Source organism: Eucyclogobius newberryi, unplaced genomic scaffold (assembly GCF_026437365.1).
Source record: "Eucyclogobius newberryi isolate DKJ021-1_F unplaced genomic scaffold, fEucNew1.0.hap1 SCAF_19, whole genome shotgun sequence".
NCBI lineage: Eukaryota > Metazoa > Chordata > Actinopteri > Gobiiformes > Gobiidae > Eucyclogobius > Eucyclogobius newberryi.
This window is the reverse complement of record NW_027315823.1, coordinates 8,663,079-8,684,436: the sequence shown is the minus strand read 5'-3', so window position 1 is coordinate 8,684,436 and position 21,358 is coordinate 8,663,079. Positions and strand designations below refer to the sequence as shown.

The window sequence follows — 21,358 nt, the reverse complement described above, 5'->3', positions numbered from 1 at the left end:
TTTAGAACAAATGAAACGTCAAACTGCTTCTGCCAGAATTTTAAATGATTGCCTAAAACTATTTACAGTAGCCCTTTTCTTTTTGGAAATCAGGAGGGGACGCTGATATTATTATAAGAAACCTTAAGTGTTTTATTAGGTACCGTTTAGTCACATTAATTTATTTATACTGCAAAAAAGAAACCATGATTAGACTGAATGGAATGTACCTCTTTTTAATGTATTAAATTATGAAGCTTTCCTTTCTTTTGTGAACCTTTTCTTTTCTACACGTACAGTCAAAGAATATCTGATATTACAATCTGTCTTTTGGCGCGCTCTGTCTATGTATCTTCAGTCTGAGTAGCTCCAGGCTGAGAATGAGGTCCTCCTCCTCAAATACTGGAAGTCATCGTAACTCGTGGCTGCGGTACTTTGAACTTAAGAGTGTTAGACCGCCTTTATCAATCCACAAGGAGCATTTCCCCAAAACCACGCACACTTGCCTGGTGATCACGCTACGACCAGGATGGAACGGCAATTTTGGATTGGTTTTCATGCTCGCTTAATACCGTTTGAGGACGCCATCGCAGACATTGGGCGGCTTTAGGGCTTTTGTCATGTACACGCTTTTCCCCCCTGAACTCTTTGCTTGTTGTGGAGCGCGCAGGAGGAGGAGAAAGCACTCTAACAACATGAAAGACGTCTTTCTGTCCGGCTCGTTGGACACCTTTTTTACGCAAGTCAAATCGGTTAAGTTTAAGGATGAGCAGTCTGAACGTCTGACACTCGCAACTGCATCTGCCGACGATTCCGGCCGTGGTCATGGAGGAGGACCCGCTGTTATCCTGGTGCAGGGAGTTAAATGTAGGTCAGAAGGAGCAAAAATACAGGGTCAAGCTCTGAGGAGATGCGCTCTCTGGGTGCTTGATTGCTCCGGGGGAATGTTGGCTTTAAATATGGTCAGAACGCTTAAACGAGAGGATCGGAACGGAAAGCTGTGGTTTTATGTAACGCAGTGGTATTTTCTTTCAATTAAGGTGTCAACCAAATGTTTTAAAGTTGCACTACGTAACTTTTCCTGTGGCGCGTCTTCCACCTGCTTGTTGTCCCAGTGACGATGCTTTAGCTTTGCCCGGAGAATCAATCAATTCAAAGTAAAGTAAAGTTACTGCGTTTCATTACCGTGTTTTTTTTATTGTTCAAAAATACCTCGGGGGGGGGGAACAGGCGTCCTTCCCATGAGTAGGGTCATCTCTCTACAGACCTGACCTGTATCTTGGCCTCGTGGCGTCACTGGCTTCTCTCCATGGAGATATACATTACGTTACATACTTACGTTATTACATATACTTTTAATGCCTTACTGTGCAATATTTCAGGCAAAGCGTTAACATCTTCTCCATTTTAAATATGTTTTTATTTTATGACGAGTGTAAGGCTTATGTAGGCAAAAGTAGTAAACATTTGTGCTGTGTTTATGCAGTGTAATGAGTTAGGAACGAATAAATAAAACAGACCTCAAGTGACTTAACAAATACCATATTTTCCGAACTATAAGTCGCACCTTTTTTTTTATAGTTTTGGCCGGGGTGCAACTTATACTCCAGAGCAATTTATATGTGGTATTATTCGTTATTTTCAAATTGGCAACCACAAGAGGGCGCTCTTGGCTCTATGCGACGCAGAAGAAAAATCTGCACTTCCTCTACCTCTGGAGTTTGTAGAGTTGTTTAGAAGTGACACAGAGGAAGAAGAATTCAATGGATTTAGTGATTTGGGGTAAAACTGATGCTTTGGTAAACTTGTTAGCATGTTCTTTATGCTATAGTTATCTGAATAACTGTTAATATGTTACGTTAACGTACCAGACACTTACCACAGTTCTGTCCGTGCGTCATGTAGCTGAAGGTGTTAGCGTTAGCATACGTACACCTATTCACCATGTTCTCTCATCTGTTATTATTTTAAACTGCATTTCAAGATTAAATGTCTGTTCTTGGTCTTGGATTTTATCAAATATATTTTCCCCAAAAATGCGACTTATACTCCAGTGCGACTTGTATATGCATTTTTTCTTCTCTATTATGCATTTTTTGACTGGTGCGACTTATACTCCGGAAAACACAGTATGTAGAAGATTTTTTTTAAGTTTTAAGATTAAAATGTTTTGCCCTTGGAGAACTTACAAAATCGGTTATGTGCTGCTCGATGCTGGAGTGAAAGACTAATGTGCCCGGCGTATGAACTGGCTGCAGCGTTGTGAGTTTGCATCCAGCTCCGGTAGCTTCACAATTGTATGTAACGTTAAAAAAGTATGTTACAAAGGAGACGGCTATACATTTATCTAACGAGGGATAAAAGTATTTTGTTTTAAGCATTAAATAAAAATAGAAAAAGTGCATAATGCATTGCGCCCAACAGTTATCTGCTTTTGCTGTGTTGCTGTGCGTTGCTGTGCGTTGCTGGGCGTGGCTGTGCGTGGCTGTGCGTGGCTGTGCGTGGCTGTGCGTGGCTGTGCGTGGCTGTGCGTGGCTGTGCGTGACTGTGCGTTGCTCCATGTTGTCTTCACCTCAAGACTGTTGAACCATTCGACTAATAGGCCAAAGTTGCAAAATCAAATTAAGTTGGAGGGCATTTTCTCAGATGTCGAAAGTATTACCATTTGTACTGATCTGTAATGCTTTTCAAACACCTACCGTATAAGCCAAGAAATACATAATAGAGAAGAAAAAACATATATAAGTTGCCCTGGAGTATGAAATGCGGTTGCATTGTGTGAAAATAACAAATAATATCACATATAAGTTGCTCCAAAGTAAAAGTATATAAGTCGGTGTAATCCCTCATTCGTCCAGGCGTGTTCCATAGTAGAAAAAGCTTCAGTTGTAGTCATCTGGACTCAGTTTGAAAAATAGACGTTTCGGCTCTCATCCAAGAGTCATTGTCAATAAAAGAATTTAGGTCGAGAACTCCGATATTAATACTATTCTGTGGTAAGACCCGCCCATTGGGAGGAGCCTTCTGTTAAAAAAGAAAGACCTTCTTTAAACAGAAATGGAGGGCTAAGGTTTAATCTTCCTGTTATTTATAATGGGTTACTGAACCCCTGGAAAGGTAGAGGACATTCAGATGCTAATCAGGTACTCAGGGTGGTTGAGCCAGGGTCTCACAAAGACAAAGAGGTCTCTAATAGCCCATTAAGATTCTGAATAGGCTAGCTTGGTAGATACAAGGGGGGAGTTTCTGTTGAAACAAACAACTCTTTCTACTTCAGGAAGGCTCCTCCCAATGGGCGGGTCTTACCACAGAATAGTATTAATATCGGAGTTCTCGACCTAAATTCTTTTATTGACAATGACTCTTGGATGAGAGTCGAAACGTCTATTTTTCAAACTGAGTCCAGATGACTACAACTGAAGCTTTTTCTACTATAAAAGTATATAAGTATAAATATAAGTATAAGTCGCGCCCCGGCCAAAACTATGAAAAAAGGTGCCACTTATGGTCCGGAAAATACGATAAAAGGGTTAATTATTGCCAAAATATATTGTGTTTGCTTTCAGTTGGAGATGGGGTGTCTTCATAAATACTTGCCTTTGCCTGGCTCTAATCTCCGAACTTCTATTTCAGACTCTATACCGGTAATTTGAAAAATAAATAAATACAAATTGGTGAGATCTAGTTTCTTAGACACTTTCAGCAGTCTGAGTCGACAAGTGTTTTGAATTGGATGCTAGCGCTGCGAGATTAATCTAAATTGCTGTTTGACTGGACGCAATTGGCAAATCGCAAAGGCTGCAGTAGTTGAAGGACCATAATTTCCTCCACATACGACAAATAGTAAGCATAAAAGCTGCTAACCCTGTAGTTTAGCTATGTACAAACATGTCATTCTTGTATTAGTTTGTCGGTTCATAGGTCTTTTGTCAGTAAAATGTAAATTCCAAACAAGATCCTATTGTTTAAAAAAAAATGCAGATCTAATTGCAGTGGGAATACTTCTCTTTTGTGTCAGTCATGGTTTGTTGTTTTATGTCAGTTACAAATTGCAGACCTGAAGCAAACTGATCATTTCTTTTTGCTCTAGAAGTTAAGGTTTATTACTCCAACCGTTTATAATGATGTCGGAGATGGTAACACTGAGATCGGGGACAGACACACAATCTCAGGCTCCAAATAGAGATTCCCTCTTTAAAAGTTCTGTATTATTAAAATGGTGTTCGCTCATATGGGATGTTGTTGTTGTTGTTGTTGTTGTTGTTGACTGCGCTCAGTGGAATGACAGGAAAAGAGACATTTACTATTGATTCTGTCCATGAGTGAGTGACGATGTGGAGGGGCGAGAAAGGCCAAGGTCAGAGGGAGGGTTGTGACTGGCTATTGGATATCGATTTGCGTATAACGTGGTCACAGGGTTTCTCATGTGTTTGGGGAAAGGTGCATTGAAAAACAACATTTTGATATTATCGTGAATGTCGTTTTGAAGACGCTCCAAATTTTAACATAGAGAATATATCCTTTAAAGTAAAAAAAAGTGACGTTGTAAACTTTAAAATAAGGCTAGATGACAATATTTTTCCATTTGTGTAAATAATTTGATCAATATTTCACTCTCGTCTGATAATTAAATGCATATTTCACAAAACATTGGGCGTATTTGTCCCCAGTTTGACCAATTTTGGCAAGTTTATAATTGTACTTACTGGTCGAACTTGAGCAGCAGATACGACTTAGGTAGAGCTAATTCCACAACTGTTACCTAGCAACCATACTGTAAACAAAAATCAAAATCCATATTAATTTCACATCATTTATGATTTGACAAACAATAATAGCAATCTTTATTTTTTTGTTGAAGAATTTAAACTGTCAGAACATTGCATCAGTTATGTGTAAATCATCTTTGTTTTCAATGGCACGTCGCCTTTTGATGACATCACAGAGGGATTCTGTTGTAGATCCCAGCACTACATCCTGTGAATTTAAACTAATCTCAACAATCAGCTTTGTTTGTGGGCCAATTACTGTCACCTACTCATTCATTAAAAATATATATATATACCGTATTTTCCAGACTATAAGTCGCACCGAAAAATAAGTCATTAATCAACATGGGACAAGCGGTTGCCAGTGTCCATCCATCCATCCATCCATCTTCTGCCGCTTTATCCGGGGCCGGGTCGCGGGGGCAGCGGTCTGAGCAGGGACTCCCAGACTTCCTTCTCCCCAGACACTTCCTCTAACTCCTCCGGGGGGATCCCGAGGCGTTCCCAGGCCAGCCGAGAGACATAGTCTCTCCAGCGTGTCCTGGGTCTTCCCCGGGGCCTCTTCCCGGTGGGACATGCCTGAAACACCTCCCGAGGGAGGCGCCCAGGAGGCATCCGGAACAGATGCCCGAGCCACCTCAGCTGGCTCCTCTTGACGTGGAGGAGCAGCGGCTCTACTCCGAGCTCCCCCCGTGTGGCCGAGCTCCTCACCTTATCTCTAAGGGAGCGCCCAGCCACACGGCGGAGGAAACTCATTTTGACCGCTTGTATCCGCGATCTTGTTCTTTCGGTCACTACCCAAAGCTCATGACCATAGGTGAGGGTAGGAACGTAGACCGACCGGTAAATAGAGAGCTTTGCCTTTCGGCTCAGCTCCCTCTTTACCACAACGGTCCGATGCAGCGACTGCATCGGACCATCTCCTTGAACCGACACCTTACCGTGGTGGAGGGGTTTGAGTGCCCGAATGATCCCGGGAGCTATGTTGTCGGCGGCTTCATGCCCCTGGTAGGGTCTCCCAAGGCAAACAGGTCCTAGGTGACGGGTCAGACAAAGATCGGTTCAGAAGCCCCCTATGATGACAACACGAACAAGGCAGTTTACATCGCCCGGATCGGCGTCACCGGGGCCCCATCCTGGAGCCAGGCCTGGGATGGGTGCTCCATGGCGAGCGCCTTTGGCCGGGTCTTACCCCACGGGGCCCGGCCGGGCACAGCCCGAAAGAGCGACGTGGGGCCGCCCTCCCGTGGGCCCACCACCCGCAGGAGGATCCATAAGGGGCCGGTGCATAGAGATCTGGGCGGCAGTCGACGGCAGGGGCCTCGGCGACCAGATCTCCAGACACAGAGACTAACTCTGGGGACATGGAATGTCACCTCGCTGGGGGGGAAAGAGCCTGAGCTTGTGCGGGAGGTTTAGCGATACCGACTAGATATAGTCGGCCTCACCTCCACGCACAGTTTGGGCTCTGGAACCCATCTCCTCGAGAGGGGCTGGACGCTCCACTTCTCTGGTGTTTCCCGTGGGGAGAGGCGGCGGGCTGGTGTGGGCTTGCTGATAGCCCCTCAGCTCAGCCGCCACGTGTTGGAGTTTACCCCGGTGAACGAGAGGGTCGCGTCCCTCCGCCTTCGGGTGGGGGACAGGTCTCTCACTGTTGTGGCGGCCTACGGGCCGAACAGCAGTGCAGAGTACCCGGCCTTCTTGGAGTCCTTGGGACGGGTACTGGACAGTGCACCGACCGGGGACTCCGTTGTTCTACTGGGGGACTTCAACGCCCACGTGGGCAATGACAGTGACACCTGGAGAGAGGTGATCGGGAAGAACGGTTGCCAGTGTGAAAATAACAAATAATATCACACAAGTCGCACCCCGGCCAAAACTATGAAAAAATATGGTATATATCATGCTTGATCACCACTTTCCTTTGATGGTGGTACTTTTTGCTTCAAATCTGTTTTAGTCCTGGTTTATTACAGTTGTTTTATCCGTTGAACGATAACGAGAGTGAGCGCTGACCAAAGATGCAGCCCTAATGGCACATTTAGTCCTGATCTGGTCACAGTGGGTGGTGCCCTGTGGCGGTTGTATAAAACAGGAGACACATGCACCGTTTTACTGACACGGGATTGGCCTTAGACCTTTCGAGCTAATGATTGTGACTACCAAACTGTTTCATTCAATTTGAATTTGATTCTACTTGAAAGACAATTTTGAAATGTAAAATGTGTTCTTTGAGAGGTTTCACAATCTAATCACAAAAGTAATTGTAATTTAGTCAGGTAGTAATTTAGAAGTGGTTCTCATTCAGTGTGTGGATTTAATTGCTTTTTTAAACATTTGTACAGCTTTTATATCGGGAACAAATCACTACAGTCTGTGCTGTCTGTGTAGTTCATATATGTTCTGATGATGTTTCCTTTCATGTAGGAGCTCCGTTTCCTCCACCCTCCTCTCCAGCAGTGTGAAAGCACTTTAAAGGCTCAGATCATCTTTATTATGTGCCAAAAGATGGATTATGCCGACACATGCTTGGCTTATTAAGTTTCTTTTTCATTGCGTGGCAAAAATCAAAACATGCCATCAGCTTAACCCTTTTTATAGTCATTCTTTAATCTTTAATCGTCATATGATTTTGATCATTCTGATGTTCTTAAGCCTGTGTACGTACTAAACCTATACTATAGTTTGCTCTGTATAGTATAATATAAACGGAATGATATGGAAATAAGGAAACTTACTCTTGGTATGACTTCACATGGTGGACTAGCTTTACTGTCCACTGTTCTACTTTAGAAACATTGTATTTGGCCAAGAAACAACAAAGTGTGAGATGTCTGATTCTATTTTCATCCCATAACAACTTATTTAATCAGATGGACCCTGAAACAGTTAAAGAAGGCTCTACCGGATTTTATACCATTGTCAAATCTTAAATGACAGAGTTTGCTGCAATCCAGACTCATTTCTCACTTTACTAACACATTCCTAACAACCAGAGGCTTTGCGAGGATGAGTTTGTATCTTTTATATCTTTTACTTTCGCTTTTAGGGTGCATCTTACCCATTTTTAAACTCTCCAAGGGCATCAGGCTTAAACTTGTGTTGTGTGAGAGGAACTGACACCTGTAAATGGTGTTGTGGACCTCACTGCAAAGCAAAGCAGTGTGAACCACAATGTTTTATTTGAACTACGTTGGTGTAATCAGTTTGAGACAGGAATCTTTCAAAATTGCATCCCTTGAATCCACACTCCGACACATCTTTTAACTGTAACATTTGTTCACGGACTTTATGCTGAAGTGTGTCTTTAAGCCTGGCAACATGCTCAACAGACCCCTGTCCCTGACCACACGCACATTCCCATTGACACTTATCTCTTCTATGCAACAAAAGAGTTGAACCTGTATGACCCAGTCTCAGTCTGAATATGTCGTCCTTCTTCCTCTGGTTCCTTGAGGTTGCTCTCATTTTCTCCTCGTTTCCTGAATACCACAACAGTGTATTTACAGTTTCTATCCCTCAGCCCCTGTCGCTTCCTCCTAACCTCCTGCTTTACTAATTTTCAGCCTTACTGTAACCTCCCTCCTCTTTGTCAGCCGCTTGGCATGTCTGTCAGCTCCTGCCCGTTTGATTCTGAACAGCTTATGTAGGATTTCAATCTAAATATCTTTATGTTGCTATTATATCATAGGTCCATCCATGTAAACCCAATGCCAATATACAGCTGAATGATTTGTTTTTCTTTGTGACTTTATATAGGTTGTTTTATCATTGTTTTATTTTGCACCCCATCTCCATGTTGCGCTGTTAATTGATAATGGCAATAAACCTTTTTCTGATTCCGATATCGTATTATTGGAACAATGCCGTAGTTACAGACTGAACAGTTCTGCAACAGTCTGCGCCGGTCAAATCTACGAGACTATAGTTATTTTGGCCGCTGCCCAGTCCCACTTCCTCCGACTTCCTTTGCTTTGGCGTCTCCTCCCTCACCTCTCAATGAAAGGAACGTTTGTCACATGCCATATTGAACGAATTAACCCATTAGCCATGAATTGTCCAAGCAAAGGGCAAGCAAAGGTTCAAGCTCTGTGGGAGGAGCTGGGCGAGAATAGAGTAAATAAACCTGAGTGTATCATTGGTCATCCCCGTTTCACTCCACCCCGCCTTGTCCAGTAGAGCCTAGTGCCTAAAAGTCCCTGAAATAAGACATGACAGTTATTCAGTAAATATTATAAATGTTCTTGGAAGTGGAAGTTGTGAATTTGCAAATCCAAAGCTTCTAATCCTATAGTTTTGACACTTGACAGCAGTTTTCGTTTCAATTTAGCAGCCAACTCCGTCAAACTACTGGCGTCAAACTGAAATGTTAGTTTGAAGTTGTGTATTTTCTGTTTCCTATATATACTTTTCCCCCCTATGGAGCTAAATCAGACTCTTTAACTAGCTTATAAATGTTCTAGGCCGTTGCAGATTTCTTAGTTCATTGATGCGCAGGGACTTTTTCCAAATTATTTTAAAAGCTGCATTTTTTTCTATTTTTACTTGTCATATAAATATAATTGTGCCTTTTTAGAGTCATATAGGGATGGTATACTATATCGGATATTGATGATATTAGAAGGTTTCCCCATATATTGGTATTACACCCATATTGTATAGTAGTAGCAGTAGCAGTAGTAGTAGTAGCAGTAGCAGTAGTTGTAGTATTATATTTGGCACCTATATTTTTCTCTGCACTGTTCCGGTCTCTGTTCTCATGTGTCAGATTGTCCCAGTTTTGTCCTCGGCATCAGATTTGCCTTTTTGAAACATCTAAAGTATTATATAAACATATGGCTGTAGGTTTATATAATCACGCAGCAGATAAGTTTATAGCAAAGAAAGTGAAATGTTAATCTGTGAACTTTACACTTACTAATTTGTGTTGAACATGTTTCTCTGCAAATATCGATTATCGACCACAACAACAAGGCAGATGTTGGATTATTAGCTTGAAAAAAGAAAGAAAGAAAGCATATCAAACCATTCCTCATATCTCGATCCCCGACAAGAAACAGAAGAATCTTGTGATTTTTTTTTTTTTTTAACTGGCGGCGTCTCGTTCAGATCATGCGTGCCGTTCCAGAGAGCAGCTAACGCATTTAACCTCCTTCGTCTTTCCGGAGATGCTGCATGTTTGTGTGGGTGCAGTGAATAGGGATTTTGCACACGTGTGATTTATTACCTCTGTTATTGCACACGGCTGCAGCAGGAGTTCCCCCAGCTCTTATCCCCCCCCTATCCGTGTTTCTATTTTCACCCTCTTACGCCCACCCACCCACCGGAGGTTCACTGATTGGGAGATGAACAGATTAAAGAAAGAAAAGAAAAGAAAAAGCCTCTCATGTTACTATAGAAATGTGTGGATTATGAGGTGCGTGTTGTTTCTGTATCATCTGCAGTGGTGTATCTCAGGTCACGCCAACTAAGGATCGGTAGAATTAAGTTTAATGTACATAGCAGTAGACTTCTGGATACTGCTATTATTGTACTATAAAGTCAAAGTGCGCTTTTCACACAATTTTGACAAACAAATAAAGAGAAGCATTTGCTCTGGATGGACTGGCGCATCTTGCATAAAATCTATTCATTACAATTTGAGTGCTTTTTCTGCTTATTTATTAGTTCGTAACAGTGTGGATTTTTTATTAGGCTTATACATTTTATGATGTCGCTTGCAATCCCAAGATGCACAATATTTGAACTACCATTACTACTCGAATACACATTTTTTGCGAGAAGGATTACATTATACTGCAAGAAAAGAGCAGAAAAATAAACAGAACTTGCATTTATCTACATATATCGTCCAAATACACGTATACAAACACATGTTCATATAAGTACTGTATATAGTTACATACAAAACATTAGCTACAATATAATGTCCATTTGTCCATGTTTCCCATTTAATACAAATCAAAAGGGCCAAGTTGCAAAGGCTGCATGTATTTATTTATGAACTACTAAAGTTCTACAATAAACAAATAATTTCACCACTAATATGTGTCAAACGGCCAATTTGCAAATCCAATTAAAATCTTTAATATCGCACAGTCTTATTTACTAAAAACAATGCGGAAGACTAGTCAAAACTGTTCATTTCACCATCAGATTCACGATTGCCTCTGCCGTAAGCTATTTACCGTCGACACCACGGCGACCAACTGTTAAGTCATTAAAGACGCCACGCTAAGCCACATTCGCACACATTCTCAGCCAAACATATGGTAGGACCCCGCCAAGGTGCTACTCCGACGCCTCACATTCTACCCTCGCGTGAAATCCCGCTTTAGACGCCAAAAGCCAGCGATACGTTTCACCGCTCGGTCTCTCTGAACAAATTCTCTCCTCTGATTGGGTGTCCAGGTACGACCCGCCCCCCTCGTAACGGAGAGGTTCCCGGCGTGGACTACAACTTCCTGTCGGTGGAGGAGTTCCTGAAGTTGGAGAAGAGCGGGACCCTGCTGGAGACGGGCTCATACGAAGGTGAGAGGAGACCACCGGTTCTGCTTTTGAATCTTCTTTGATCACGACGTGGGGGATCAACTGCTCTCTGCAAAAGGGATCTGCTTGTTTTATCTTATTTTAGATTTATTTTGAAGTCCAGTCCTGGTGCATGCTGTCACTAAACCAGTGCTAAACCAGTTATATAGACTAAAGATAAGTTCTAAGGAATAAAAGCTGCCTGAATTAGTCATTTAGACATTCTTTTAAACTTAATTATGCCCCAACCAGTGGATTACGTACTAGAGTTTGTTACTTACTAGTTTTTTTTAATGGGTACTTAAGTAAAAGTATTGCGTAAAGTGATGGAGGGGTTTTGATAAGGAATTTCCATTGATTTTGGTCTAACAGTAGCAACTGAATCTTATTTATAAAGGCATTTTTATTTATATTTTCAAGCCGGACCTTTTAGACCATTATGTTCTCAGGTTTATGTTTTAGCAAATTCACGATGACAAATTTTGTCATCGTGAATTTGCTAAAACACAAACCTGAGAACATATGGAATTTAGTACTTTTTACTTGAAGTATTAAGTATAACGTACAGATATTTGCTGTCTGATGTATTAAAAGTGAAAGTGAAAAAGTATCCACTGAAGTGCAGACAATTTTACTTTTTACTCCAAAAATACAATTCTAATGTAGTGAGTAGTAACAAAATTCTGAATAATTGTATTTTGCTATTAGGTTTATTTTTTCATTTTCTCCATTATAGTAAGTGTATAGTAGAGTATAGTACGAGTAGGTTCTTCCACAAGCCTTGATCTCATTCTGCTTTAAAATGCAAGTTATTTTATTTGTTTTGTTGTATTTTGTTGTGTTTTGTTGAGTGTTTATCGTGTTTATCGTTGTTTCCCTTGTCATGTAGGAGTTTAGAGTAAAACACTACAGACTGGTCCCTCTCTCGACATAGAAGCTTTTTCATGGAAACATTGAAACATCTTAAAGTGCATTATTGATCATTTAATTTTGCATCTATAGATTTATATTTAAGACTTTTTTCCCATAGGGACATCACAATCAGGCCTTAAAGTCACACACCTCAAACTTAGGGATCCTAATGAAGGATTTGTTTCTAATCTTGATTTATTACACGTTTAACCCTGAAAACACTTTTTACACCAACAATCTAGTTTACTGAAATATTTAATTGATAGATATACTAACTCACCTCTGTTATTTTTGTTGTATCCGATATGTCTTCAAAATTGAGAAATCTAAACCTATATTTCAGATTTAAATGTGCCATTTTGGCCATTTTACATGAAAAAATTGCATTGCAAATTGCAGCTTATAATATTTTTTATTTCATTTCGGTAAATAAACTACAAAAGAGGTTTATGATAAATTTAATTCATATTGTCCTGAACCTTATTCAAATCCAAACTAGTTTCTCACAGTGTTCATCAGTCATTGCAGCACACACTTAATTAACATACAATGGCACACCCAAACTCTCCAACTCCCCCTTCTCACACCCCTCCCACTTTTAATCCAATCCCTTTCTGGCTTTTCGCTCCATCGCCTAGGTAACTATTATGGGACGCCCAAGCCGCCGTTGCAGCCCCCCAGTGGGAAAGTGATCAGCAATAGCAGCGGTGGTGGTGATGACCGGCTCAGTGGTGGCCTGCCCGGCTCGCAGTACTCCTCTTCCCTGCGCTCCAAGTCCTACCATGACATGCACAATGCTGGACTAGTGCCTGCAGAGACACAGCCGGAGGACGACGACGACCTCCCCGACATGAACAATAGCTTCACAGGTAAGAAGGGGTCGCAAAGGGCCGGGGGCGGGGCTAATCTGGTCACTTTACAATACATGCACACGTACTTGTTGACCTTTAGTGTTTACAAGTACGTGGCATTATATATATATATATATATATATATATATATATATATATATATATATATATATATATATATATATATATATATATATATATATATATATTATATTCAGAGTTTGCTGATTATTCAACCACAATAGTGTATAGAATAGATTCATGTGACATTCTAAACATTCTTATTTACTGTAGTTTCCGGACTATAAGTTGCACCGGAGTATAAGTCGCACCAGCCAAAAAAATGCATAATAGAGAAGAAATAAACATATATAAGTCGCACTGGAGTATGAAATGCAGTTGCAAGTGTGAAAATAAAAAATCAAGTCACATATAAGTTGCTCCGGAGTACAAGTATATAAGTATAAGTCGCACCCCGGCCAAAACTATGAAAAAAGGTGCAACTTATGTTCTACTTAAAAAATAAATACCGTATTTTCCAGACAATAAGACATCTAAATGTTAAGGCATATAGTGTCCCATACGGTCCAAAATTTGTCAAATAAATCAATTTCCCTTTCCATTTTTTTGACTTTCAGTTATTATTGTCTGTTAAGTTTGTGTCGTCCATTTCTTTTTCAATGGCCTTTTCCCCTTCAGCCACAATGCTCCAAAAATATCCATTTATTGTTTCCATGGCAGGGTTTTAAGGCCCAGGGACATGGTTCTGAAGTCAAATGGGATATCAATACCGAAACAGTTCAAAGTGCTTTGTTTAAAACCTAATCACTCTGATAAAGAAGTATACTCCAAGTCCATTTATGGGGTTATGTTTTGACCAGGTTTATGGTTAATTATGACAAGACTAGGCATAATTAAGCAACATTAAAAACAGACACAAACTGACAAACAGTGAAATGACCAAACGCACATCAGACATCCCGAGCATGCGTGTGCCTCATCTACAGACGTATCAAGTCTATTAACCGCATTTCACATTACATTTCACATTATATTTCACATTACATTTCACATTACATTTCACGTTACATTTCCCCCAGACATCTTTTATGCTTTCACGTTCCTTGTGCTGCCCAGTTTGGACAGGAGAGAAAGTGTTTGGTGTGAGAAGGAGCTGAAGTAACACAAGGTGGCAGGAAATGAAAGAGTGAGAGGAGGAGGGAGGAGGAGCTGGGAAGGGATGGTGAGTTTTTATGAGATTTGTCAGAGAAAGAGCCAGTTTGTGAATGAGGATAGATACAACATGGACACGTAGTTGAAGAGAGAACAACCCGGAGAGATAAACGTCTGTTTTATTGCCTTTTTTTTTTTCTCTGAGTGGAACGGTGAGTAAGTTGTGCCTGGGTTTTATTAAACATGTCTGCATTGACACGTAGAAAACATGTAAAATAGTGCCACCTGGCTGTTAACATGAAGGCATAACCTCCCGTGTAATTATACCGTTTGTTTGCTTAAAGTGTTTGCTAGTTTTGTCTTTGAATAGAAATTAATATCAAGCAATAAGGGAAGAATTGCTCAAAAGTCAATATATCTGCATGGACTTTTTGAACCTTCATGTTTTGACCCACTTCGCCGCTATAAATGTCACAATATCGCGATTTTTACGAGCAAAAACTGCGAAACTCAATTTTCTGTCATCGTCTACGTCCCATATGTCGCCGCTTGTTCAATTATGTTTCTAGCTTTGAGAAATCAAACTTTCCGAAGGATTAAGTACAAAACATTTGACATGCTTAGTATATCGTGACCTTAATTAATCATGATTATAACACAAAATAAACCTAAGTAAGCAGTCACCTTTGTAAATGGGTCTGTTGACGTCTTCGCAGTTACCGTGTGTTTGTCACGTGATGGGATCAAAAGTACGTTTATTTGTGGTTTGGAGGTGGCAGTCGCGCTTGAGAGTGGAAAACGACACTTGCGAGTTCGAGACGGAGGTGTGAACTCGAGCAAATGGTTCAAAGGAAAGGCGGGATGTCTCTGGATTAGTCAAACGTTGGTTTTAAAGTATTGTCAGGGTGGAAAAGGTTTCAAAAAGTACGACGACTCGTTTGACTTTGCTGCGTAAAAGACCAATGATATTACAGTATCGGCCAGTATTGTCTGCGAGCTTGATTATCAGGTCAGATATTGTGTACTGTACGTATTCCTAGGTGGTTCTTTGACTATTAGTTTTACTACAAGAGCCTTCACTGACCTTCCCTGTGTGAGAGATGGGGAAGAAACAATGGACATGGTTCTAAATTTACTTGAATGACTTAAAGAAGACATTAGGGGTTTGTCAGGTACGGAACGATGCCATAAGTAGATCCTCATTTTACATTTTGTTAATTATAAACTGCTATATTGTTCTAAAACTACTTACCGTATTTTCCGGAGTATAAATCGCACCAGCCAAAAAAAGCATAATAGAGAAGAAAAAAACATATAAGTTGCACTGGAGTATGAAATGCGGTTGCAATTATGAAAATAACAAATAATATCACACATAAGTGGCTCCGGAGTATAAGTATAAATATAAATATAAGTATATAAGTCGCACCCGGCCAAAACTATGAAAAAAGGTGCGACTTATAGTCCGGAAAATACGGTAGTAATAGAAACAAGTCTATTGATGTCATGTTCAAAACTGCAGAACTGATATAGCGTATTCACCGTATCAAGTAGCAGATAGTCATTTATGTATGTATTTATTTAAAAAAAAGTCTAAACACATAGTCTTGATTTAAAAAAGCAGTGGGTGGGCATAGGGGGTAGGTGAAAACAGTCATTTTCCACTTAAACCTCAAATTCAGGACCATATAAGAGTACTCAAACGTGATGATCGAACACTGTTGTAATATAATTAAAACTTCATTATAGTTGATTTTATATAGAATGTCCACTTTAACCAAACTCTTAAACAATAGCTTTTACCAGTACTTGTTGAAATAGCTCTTCTGTTGCTTGTGTACAGCTTTGGCATTACTATAGCTGCTTTTTTTTAACATCCCTGTGACTTTCACTTGTTTTTGCAGGAGACTCAAGTGAATTTGAGGAGCTTCATCACTCGGTGCGCCCCTTTCCCCCCCATCAGAGTGCCCCGTCCTACCTGGGGACGACCCCTTCACCAGCGGTCACCACGGAGAGCGCACAGCAGCCCCACCCTCACCTGAGCCAGCCTCCCCCAGAGGACCCGCTGGGACCTCTGCCGGACAACTGGGAGATGGCCTACACAGAGAACGGAGAGGTCTACTTTATAGAGTGAGTGGGATTCTTTATTCACATGAGCGTACTCCAGATGTTCAACCAAAGCTAATAAGATTAATATATGAATACCAGCAACTTAGATATTACTGTAAGGTATGTTTTTGCTTGTATCAAAAACACATTATAGAACAAACTAAAGGCAAAAAACAAAATATTGGTAATACGTTTGAGATGCATTAAAGAAATTGACAAAAGACTTTGTGTGCAAGAGCGTCTTGTTCAGTGATGTTTGACCCCCCCGTGCCTGAACTTATTTAAATCCTCTGACTTTCTTTTGGATTTAAATCTGGCGATGGAGGATTTCACTTCAGAGCGTTCCATAAAATCTCTTAATATAAGACTGGTTCAGGCTCATCTTTAATTGCACTGAGCTGTATAATCCAGCAGAATGGAAGGCCATATCATCTCGGTTCCCGCTTGGAATTGATCATGAAGTGACTAAATCTGTAAGAAAACGGTGTGCATTCATCTAAAGTTTGTGAGTAAATGTGTATTTCTTGTTTTGTAGCCACAATACAAAGACCACCTCGTGGATAGACCCTCGGTGCCTGGACAAGCCTCAGAAACCCCTGGAAGAGAGTGAAGATGATGGTTAGTTTGTTTATCTCTCGAACTTGACATGTGATGTTCCAGTATTATGACATATTACAGATCTGTGTTGTTTAATTGGTTTACATTTGCTAATAAGTAGAACAATGCTATGATACTCCGTGTGACACATAGGGGTCAGTGTTGAGCTAGTTGCGTGCTGCTTGTGCTGCTGTTCAAACAGAGATGACATCATTTGCAGTATGTTTCTTGAACATGCAGTTTCAGCCGCTCTTATTGCAGAACTAGAGTATTTTTTTGTTTTTAATGGAGTGAATTGTGTGACAGAAACTATTGTGCTCTTGTTACCAACACACCCATGTTATTTAGTTTTCAATATTTGTATTCGTGGCTATATTTACTGACTCTTCTCTCTCTCCATCCGTTGTCATCCTCCTGATTTTGTGAGCAGAAGGGGTGCACACAGAAGAGCTGGACAATGACTTAGGTGAGTAGAGATAAAAGCGTACGCCTTTCTAGCTTGCTGTGTATCGATCGACCTTTAAATATAACGTTGTACTGCAGACATTCTGAATACAGACGCCTTTGAGTCATAAAACAAAAGCACATTCTACTAATACTTGCCTAACAGACTTAACACTGCTCCATCAGTACAATTAGTTTGGCAAATGCAGCTGCACTTGTGTCACAGTTTGATGGACTTAAGGCATATTATTGACAAGGTCTAATATGCAAAATCAATTCATTTACATTGCTCGTGAAGGGTAATGCGTCGACTTCCCTCACCTCACGGTTTTCTGCCCTTTTTACACTTACTCGGTTCCATTTTGTTTGTGTTCATCCTCACTTTCAAATGTCACCGTGTTTTGTTTACGGCGAACATCTAAAGGAGCTGCTAATTTGAGACCTTAAGGTTCACCACGCACACGGCTATAGATGACCAGATTCGCTATCAATGTCCTTGAGTTATTCATGAGCAGAAATCGATGTAATTACAAATACCATACATGTTCTTTCTGCAGCTCCTCGCTCACTTAATATAACTCTGACTATATTATCAACGGCTGCGGGATATAAAGCAAACCGAAATCACAGTTTGAATAGTCGCAAATCTCGCAATCAGCAAAATCGACAACTGCAATTATTTAAGTCCTTTGCAATCATCAAAGTATAATTTTATTTGTGTATAAAGGCTGCTAACGCTATAGTTTAGAAATCGACAGTTTCTCCTGTTAGTTTAGCTATTCAGATTTCAGTCTTTATCTCAAACGTTAAAGCTCCTGGAACGCGCTTGAAAATGTGCACTTTGAACAGAATGCTACGATTACGGCATAAATCGCACATTTAATCCCAACGTATAGAAGAAAAATGCCAATTGGATACAAACATGTCCAGTTCTAATATTGCCTTTGATGAAAAAGAATGTAAAATCTGCAAGAAGAGCCGATTAAACTCTAATTTAAACGAACAATCCTGCACATTTCTGAAGAGCCAGAACGACGTCTTATTGGGACAATAAAATGCATTATAGAGAAGAAAAAACATATATAAGTCGCATTTTTGGGGGAAATTTATTTGATAAAATCCAAGACCAAGAACAGACATTTCATCTTGAAATGCAATTTAAAATAATAACAGATTAGAGAACATGGTGAATAGGTGTACACCTTCAGCTACATGACGCACAGACAGAACTGTGGTAAGTGTCTGGTATGTGAACGTAACATATTAAGAGTTATTCAGATAACTATAGCATAAAGAACATGCTAACAAAGCATCAGTATATCAGTACTAAATACATTCAATTCTTCCTCTGTGTTACTTCTAAACAACTCTGCAAACTCCAGAGGTAGGGGAAGTGCAGATTCTTCTTCGCGTCGCTTAGAGCCTAGAGCGCCCTCTGGTGGTTGTCTGTGTGAAAATAATCAACATGTGAAATGCGGTTGCCAGTCTGAAAATAACGAATAATCTCCCAAATAATTAGCACCCCGGCCAAAACTATGAAAAAAGGTGCGCCTTATAGTCCGGAAAATACGGTATAAATATTTCGTCACTATCGCCCGCCACTTGTCCTTCGCAACGGCGCACTTACGACACTTGCGGGGGGGAAAGCAATGTCAAATAGAAAACGGCGATGACTCACATTTCTACCCTCGCCAATGTCGCCCTCGACGCTGTAAATCCCATTCACCCCTGCTTAGCGAGTCAGCACGGATTGTAGATTCTTTCTTTTTTTTTCTCGTTGGTGTCGCCGGGTCGAACCGAGTTGCTTTCAACATTCCAACAGTTGCGCACAATTCCCCCCTTTACGATAAACTCCTGGCTGTCAAATGTAAATGTGGACGGGGCATCTCCATCGGTTAAAGAGCATCAGTGGCGCGCCGGGCTTTACGTCTCTTTGCGGTGCCTGTGCGCTTGACTCCACGTTAAGGCAGCTCATTAGCAACGGAGGGAGACTCGAGCTGGAGGACTGTAATCGCCGGGCTAACCGTAATTGGCCAAGGGTAATAATATGTAAAACCGCTACATTACGCGCGCGGACTATCTGCGATCTTTACGCGCGGCTAATTGGACGCCTCCGACATCGACCGGCAATAACGACAAGAACCGAATAACGCATTTCAAGTGGGTTCGTGTTTTCTGATGAACAGCGCGGGATAAACATTGCACTTTAGCCAGGGTGACCAGACGTCCCCATTTACCCGGGACAGTCACCGATTTGAGCCCTGTCCCGGCAGGTGTGGCAAAAACCATTGATTTGTCCCAGTTTTATGCAAGACGTGTCCCAGTTGTCCCAGTTTTGACCACTCTGAGACCTTCCGACAGCAAAGAAGGGAATATATTGTTGTTTCTTTAGCCAAACTAGAGAAAATCTGGCTCTAGAATAACCAAAAAACACAAATATGCACTTATTTCCACTGATTAAAGGCCCTCGGATTATACACTGACTCACACGTTCGCCGTGAAAGAGGTGTGAATGATCGAGTGCATAAAAATGTACTTGATTAGCTGCATTCTTTACTCCTTTATTATTATTTCCCACTGCAACCTGGGTGTGTCCCAGTTTTTAAATTAGAAAATCTGGTCACCCTAACTTTAGCCCTTCTCTTGATTCCATATTCCTCGAACAAAACGCTGTCCGCCGTCCATCTTTCTTGCTATTTTTGCTCTTTTTTTGTCTCTCCATCTCTTAATCCATCCACGTATCCATCCATTCGTCCCTGCGGGGGTGTGGAGGGTGGGGGGTCTACCTGCGTTCTTATCCGACACTCTGAAATGTCAAGCGACGAGCAGCCGAGGTGTGAAGGGTTTCGAGTCACGGCTGCCCCGGGGACGTTCACACTCACTTTAGCGTCTCGTGGACCTTCTCTCGGACCGCTATCCGCGGGCGCTCGTATTTCCCCTGTCGTGTCGGCATCGACTTAAGTTTTCTTTTTCTTCCTCTCCCCGTTTAGAACTTCCACCAGGATGGGAGAAGATCGACGATCCAGTGTACGGGGTCTACTACGTTGAGTAAGTGACAGTGAAGAGCAAATGCAACACAATTTTAAATGAAATCGATATTTGCCATAAGGCTAAAAATAATCGGCATCGCAACAAACAAAGCATATCGCAATAACATCTGAAAGAAATAATGACCTTAATAACTTTGATTTAGTCTTGGTTTTGTTAAGTTTTATTTTAACAGAGTTTGACCAATACATTAAGGTATGAACATGTATTGTGTCGAAGAACATTGCAATGATATCAAAAGGACAATATTAACAGGCAAATCGCAATTATTTCCAGTATCGATCTATCTTAATAAAGACAAGCCAGTGACGCTACCAGGCCAGTTACAGATCAGATCAGTGGAAAGGAGAGCCCGCTCTTGTAAGAATCCATGTTTTTAAAGGTATTTGTATGCCGTGTATGTTTTATGCCATACAAGTGAACTATTGATTTAAAATGTACCTCTGGGGCCGCCCGGTAGGCTAGTGGTTAAGGCACAGCGCACATATGCCAGGCTCCAAGTGTAGCCGGGTTGTGGGTTCGAATCCCGACACCGACTGTATGTCCTCCCCTCTCTCTCATCCCCATTTCACACTCTCCTCTCCTGTCTAATAAACATAATATTAAATAAATGAGATAAAACATGGTAATCCGTAATACTTGTATAGAATGTCGACTTCGTTCTTTTGTGAAGTGGGAAGAAAATTGCTAAAAAAATATAATAATTCTGAGCACCAACAAGAATGAAATGTCCTTGTACTTTTCACCTTGGTGTCCTTTAGTACACAATATTTTAAGTGCAAATTCTTCTTATAATCTTGTTCCTTTATGGATTGAATGTGAATTTAAAAATGTTTTTCAATCCTTTTAAATGGCAGAAAGATTAACTGGAGGATTTGACTGAATATTTTGTGACTTCAGTCCAAAAACTATGATTTCTTTCTAGAGCAAATGACACCACCTTTTGTA

General features: G+C 40.9%; 1 protein-coding gene across 9 annotated transcripts in view; it reads left to right on the top strand.

Annotated features, from left to right (window-relative positions):
- The window catches only part of magi1b (membrane associated guanylate kinase, WW and PDZ domain containing 1b), a 122,272-nt gene that overhangs the window by 60,326 nt on the left and 40,588 nt on the right, over window positions 1-21,358 (top strand). For all 9 annotated transcript variants that reach the window (XM_072451631.1, XM_072451635.1, XM_072451634.1 and 6 more), the window contains 6 exons: window positions 11,160-11,279; window positions 12,827-13,057; window positions 16,117-16,342; window positions 16,857-16,939; window positions 17,349-17,384; window positions 20,353-20,410. In XM_072451631.1, the coding sequence (XP_072307732.1) occupies window positions 11,160-11,279; window positions 12,827-13,057; window positions 16,117-16,342; window positions 16,857-16,939; window positions 17,349-17,384; window positions 20,353-20,410 (754 nt within the window). The remainder of the gene's footprint in view (window positions 1-11,159; window positions 11,280-12,826; window positions 13,058-16,116; window positions 16,343-16,856; window positions 16,940-17,348; window positions 17,385-20,352; window positions 20,411-21,358) is intronic.